The sequence below is a fragment of the Varanus komodoensis genome, unplaced genomic scaffold (genome assembly GCF_004798865.1).
Source record: "Varanus komodoensis strain SLA01 unplaced genomic scaffold, ASM479886v1 scaffold23, whole genome shotgun sequence".
Lineage (NCBI taxonomy): Eukaryota > Metazoa > Chordata > Lepidosauria > Squamata > Varanidae > Varanus > Varanus komodoensis.
Window position 1 is genome coordinate 308,233 of NW_025335627.1, and position 6,055 is coordinate 314,287.

At 44.0% G+C, this 6,055-nt stretch overlaps 1 protein-coding gene across 1 annotated transcript in view; it reads right to left on the reverse strand.

The window, feature by feature from the left end:
• Positions 1-6,055, reverse strand: part of CDK15 (cyclin dependent kinase 15) — a 73,849-nt gene that overhangs the window by 35,654 nt on the left and 32,140 nt on the right. The window contains exon 12 of the mRNA XM_044431717.1: positions 1,776-1,790. Within this exon, the coding sequence (XP_044287652.1) occupies positions 1,776-1,790 (15 nt within the window). The remainder of the gene's footprint in view (positions 1-1,775; positions 1,791-6,055) is intronic.

The window sequence follows — 6,055 nt, forward strand, 5'->3', positions numbered from 1 at the left end:
GGGAGGAAAAAGAGGTTTAAAAACAAAACTACAAATTCAAAACCTTAGGTGTCATTTATCCTAAAACATATTGTGTTGTTATGGATATGCAATGCTGGGAATTCTATTTAAGCCTGAGGGGATTCCTAAATCTGTTCCCCCAATTCCAGAAAACAATTGTGCATTTTTTCCAGTTCCTACCATTAGCACAAATCACAGTAATGGCATGGATGCAGATGGCACCATTATTTCCTAATCATTCATTAGAAATCTTGCTCAATTCCAAATGATCTCAAGTCTGTGGGTCACAGAGCCTCCACTTATAAACACCCTGTCTGCTTCATCCTCTCCACAAACAAATTGGTTAGCCCAGCAAGTCAGATTGCATACTTATAGCATAACTGACCTGTTTTCATCCTCCTCCCCAAATAAAGTGGGTTGGCTAGGTAGGAATGGCCAAGTTGATGGCTCTGCTTGTGTAGTCTTGTGCTACACTTGTGTTGCAATTGTGCATTTGCATAAGATGGCCCAAAATTCTTTAAAAAATAATGACACCATTTGCAAAAAATTCAAGATTTTCTGCCACCATCAAAAAAGTGCATGTTTCCTCTTTGGAAAGAAAAAAAATGGAAGCCGTGTACTGGCTCCACTTGTTATGGAATGAGTTGATGCAAGTTAAGGGGGCAGGAAGGAAGGAAATCCACAGGGCCGAACTGTAAAAATCTGTCAAGTTTTCATCCCTAAACTGATTTCTCATACATGCCCATGTGTTGCTGGCAAGACTGTGCTAGTTATTTCTTGCTTCCATCTGCTGAAAGTAAAAAAAAAAAAAGTAACTTTTAAAAGACGTTCGATTTTTAAAAGCTCAGTGCTTCCAGATCTCTTTCTAAAATGTGTTTAGGGCTGAGCTGAAAAATATCAGTGGAGAACTTCTGGCTTGCTATATTTGGGAGGGTTTGGGAGATGAATTCACCCGCTCCCATAAGCGCCTCTTATAGTTGGCTTCGTCTTTTCACTGCCTCCAATTTTGTTGCAGTGCTGCCACCAGGTGGCCAGGATTTCCCATTCGCAGACAGTTTCTGAGGAAGTTGTTACAATGCTGTGCTGTGTGCGGAAGGCATTCAGGGAGGAATGGCCTCTGCTCCCACAGGCGTCAGCGGCCATTTCCACCTGCCCCACAGGGGTGATGATGTTAGTAACGATACTATGCGATGCTGCCGCACAGGGATTCCTAATCTTTTCCAGCTTCTGTGCAGATTTTACATTTTGAGGCTTCATCATGGGCCCTTGCACAAAATGGCCGCCGTGATGGGTATGGCCCGTCACAAGACACCCATTTCCCAAAAGGCAGAAGCAGAAGGTCGTTTTGGGCAGGCAGGAGTCTCAGTCACCCCCTCCAAAAAACGCAAAGTACAGACACCTCTTGCACATGCACACATAAAGTCCAGGTAAAACACACACACCACACATGCACAAAATCCAGGCAAAGCACACCCACAACTCAGACACAACACAAATACACCTCAAAGTACACTACATCAAAGCTACCCCTGCTAACACATACTATGTACACCCTCAAAGAAAAAAAAACACAGAGTGCTTGCAACACCTCCCTACTATCCCACTCTGCCCGATAGGGCACCCCCTACTCTCCATGACCTTTTTCCTGAGCGTCTGGGCTTGCTGCAAAAGAAGGCCCTGGGCTGCAGCTTCCTTCCATTTTTATTTTCCAGGCATGCTTCTGGTGCCTGTTTGCTTGAGAGCGTACCTGCTTTCAGCTACTCTTGTCTTAAGACGGGCAGGGAACCAGGCTGGTGCTCTGGAAGGCCCCAGGAGGCTGATGCAGGGGGTGGGGCAGGGAAATAGCAACTGCTCCAGGCAGCAGTGGACCTCACCTTCTACTTCTCTGCAAATGGATGAAATCCCCACCCCACCCCCGATTTTTGCCACTTATGAACACATTAACAGACCGCATCCTGCAGTCACACGTAGCAGGAAAGGACTGGTAAAATGGAAGACTGTCTTGTACTACTGCCCTCTTCATTTAGCCACTCCCAAATGGTCAGTTTCGAAACCACTTTTATAGATCCAATGTCAGAAGAGTTTTCCTGTTAGCATGGTATTGTAAAGAACAAAGTTCAGAGAAATGTCCTACTGTTTCCTTTTCACTTCTAAAGTACCAGGATGGGGATACCCCTTAAATCTATTTTGGAAGAGGGTGTTCACAGTGTTTACAGCCATCTCCCTCCTCCCAAGTGTATGTCAGTGGCATTTTTTCTCTACTTCAGTTCTTCTTGAGTGATCCTAGCGAATCAAGGATTGCAAGACAAAGACACTATAATCTGAACTACCAGTCACTATGTACTGATGATACTAAGCACAAATTATACTTTTTAGAGTGAAGGCAATTGTAGCATGGACAATCCTAGGGTTATTCAGCGATCACTTTAACAAGCGACAGTAACACCTAGAAAATTGGGCTGATGGGAGCTGGCGTCCACCAACATCTTGAGGGCTACATATTCCTCACCAAGCAACAGAAACCCATTCTACACAGCAGGAAGTAATTTCATTTTGGTTGAAACAGCAACTAGTTTCTTGTTCTGTTATCCCTAATCCTTTCCTATCCTTGACCCTAGGAATCTGGATTTTAACTTGTCTAATTCTAACATGTCTAGAAAAAGATCAAGCCATTGGTGTTTGGAAGCATGAGTAGAATTTAGAGGGGATTTAAACATCCTGCTTTTCAGCATGGTGAAACAAACACAGCAGTAGATTAATGCAAGGATTTAAGCTCACCCAGCAGGAGAGCTTTGGGAAAAAATGGTATTAACAGAGTTTAGGACTGCCTCCTGAAGCAGCAAAATAAGGGAGCCTGACTAAGTGAACAAGCACAAGGCATAATCCACAGAACTGGCATGCTGTAGCCTTTAGACAGAGAATAGACAAACCGCACAGAGGATCTCACATACGCCATCCGGGGCATGGGCGAGCCATCTGCTTTGAAGTCCCTGGCACCAGGATGCTGCAAGGCTACACAAACTCATCAGGGCCGCATGCCAAAGTACCTACCACAAGAAGTTGCCAGAGGAAGCTGCCTCTCATTTCGCAAAGTAGGAGACCTTTTCTGGAGCTCCCCTGACTGTGATGCAAAACTGATCAAAACATGCTGTAGAATCAGGGTGTGTGTATTCAGTGGCTGATTCTGAATTACTAGGGTGAGCTGAATGCAGACTGCAAAATGTTCATCCTTACATAACTTTTTATGGCATATCTTAAATAATGCACCTTCTTTCTCCCTATGAATAAAGGCTTCTGTACATATGCATATGTACTCAATACGTATTTCTCCTACCAGGTAAAGCAACCTAGCTGATCTTCCTTAGGGAAAAGAATGCATAATACTGCTAGTGGAAATTATTAAAATGTGACTGAGCCAATGGGCCAATGCAAAGAAACATATATGACATCCACATTTATTTATTTATTAGATTTATATCCAGCTTTCTTCCAGTGAAAAAGAGGCTTACATCATTTTCCTCATTCTGCTCACCTTCTTATCCCCAAAACAACAACCCTGTGAGGTAGACTGGGCTGAGAGTCTGTGACTGGCCCAAAGGTACCCAGTTGGCTCCATGGCTGGGTAGGAACCAGAATCCCTATCACATGAGTCCCAGACCTGTGCTTTTAACCACTACACCACCCTGACTGTCCTGTGAAAAGATGCAGTGAAAATTATACTTGAAATTAATATTCAAGTGTTCTTGAGCAGGGCATGAATATAAGCAGTGCACTATTGTACATTCAACCTTATATTCACATAAAGACAAATGAGTATGCGTGTTTTTTTCCTCTGGCAGAATGTTCTTGCAATTCTCTTTTAGGATTAATAGCCATACCAACTTCAAATGACCTTTTGATTGATTTTCAATTTTCATAGTAGAACAGTCTTCACCATTCTGAACTTGTTTGGCTGCAATATTGTCAGGGCTGAATTTGCTGGCTGCAGAGTACACTCAGCTGCTGCCAGCCCATATCCTCCTCGTGCGTCATCTCCTTCATAATGGCCAATAAAACAAATCTGCAGTCTAGTTATCTGGAATTCATCTGGAATTCCCAGGGAGACCAGGATTGCATCCTCTCTTCTTCCACCAGCACGCAAAGACCCATTTATTTAAGAAGGCTTGTAGCCTGTAATGGATCTGCTGGACTGGGTGCCGCTTTTCAGAATATGCTCCTCTGTAATTGCTATGTTTGTATTGCATTTTAAATTATCTTGATTGATTTAATCAATTGCAATTGTTTCTATAGGCCACTTGGGGTGCCATTTTTGGTAGAAAGGTTTGGTACAAATAAAATAAATTAACAAGCTTAGGTATTTTAGAGTGATTTTCAGATACTTATTGTCTGCCAAAACAACTCACATCAATAAAATGGGAGACAGGGCCCATCATTAGGCTTACATACTATCAAATAAGCCCTGTTTCATAAGAACAAGCTTCCTTCATTATCCCGGCTTATCATTCTGGCTTTCGACAATGTGCTGTGCGAATCATTTCTGGTTTGCTGAGCAGTTCATATTAGAGAAAGGATCCAAGCAGGAGTGAACACATTCCATGCACCAACACACAGGTTTTTCAAGGTGTCATGCCATGTTTCGCCAGAAACCTGGCTTACATTAACGCAGGCACAACCCATATGCCTCCATCTGTGAACCTAAGCAAATCCATAATACCAGCTGAGACTCTTTTTAGAAATGCAGTGGGAGATAACTGCATGAAATAACTACGACATGAGATCACTGCAGCCAAAAGTCCCATAAGAAGAATTACATTCATGCAAGGAGACAAGGCCAGAAGGGTCTCCCTGTCTCCTGAGAAATGGCTTCTGTTGCAGAACGCCATGCTTCCCACATACAACTCCCCATGCCTAAAGGCAGGACCTTTGGGAGTCGCTCTGAAGAGCAACCACACTGGTGCTACGTACGATCTGGGGACAGATCTTACATCAAGACCTTTGTATTGCCTTTCCACAGTGCTCAAAACACACATTTTGTCACAGATCATATGCTGTATGCTGGCCAGTACAATACTCCTTCAAATGCCGCGTGGATACCTATTGGACAGCACCAGTGACACCCTTTGCAAAGAGCAAAACAACTCCTTCTTAAACCCACAACTTTGTGTGACCCTTTCAGCACAGTTTATTTGAACATTTTATCCAAAGTCGTTCACCTGCTTTAGCACTTATCAGGGCCCCGTTGTATAAAGCAGCAATGAATGCAAACCGCCCTTCCACCTACACGGCCATTGCCTTTCTCAGCACCACCTTCCCTCCAGCAATAGCTGCACTGTTCTGTGTGTCTTTAGCTCACAGAAGGAGAATAGAAAAGAAGTAGTAGACGTAGTAGTTTTCTGTTTGGTAGTTCTGTGGAGGCCACGTGACTCTCCCCATATCTCTACACTGCAAGGAGACATCTCTCCCCTGATTTTGTTCATAAAGCAGCTGACTGGAGTAGAGCAACCCTAAGAGCAAGTCGACTTCCCCTGGTGCACCTCCCCACAGTTCCTTGGGGACGGAATGCAGACCCTTCGTCTTCCTCGTCTACGGAGGAAGGCCACACATTCCCATTTCATGCCAGTTTGATTAATGAGTCTCAGCTAATTGTGCCAACGATTCCAGACCATCACAATGCAAGGCTGTGTTATTGTTTGGCCAATCGCGGCCAGCATGTGAAAATAAGAGACATTTAGTCTTCAAACACTGGAGCCAAAAGAGTGCAGCTTGGAGCCAAGCCACGGAGCAACACCCACTTCTTTGAAGAGATGTCACTATGCTCTGCTAAACCTGTGAACCTCTGGCCGAAACCATCCCCCACCGCCCGCAACTTCTTGACTCTCCTGGCTTTCAAACAGAGCCTTCCCCCTCCTCGTCTCTCCAAATGTGAACGAGACACATCAGCTAATGTGCAGACGGATGGATTTCACGTTTCAGGGTTTTTAATATTTCACTTTTATATTTTTTTCCTAGAGAATGATCCTGCTGAGAGGTTGAGCATTGGTGTTGATCATTTCCT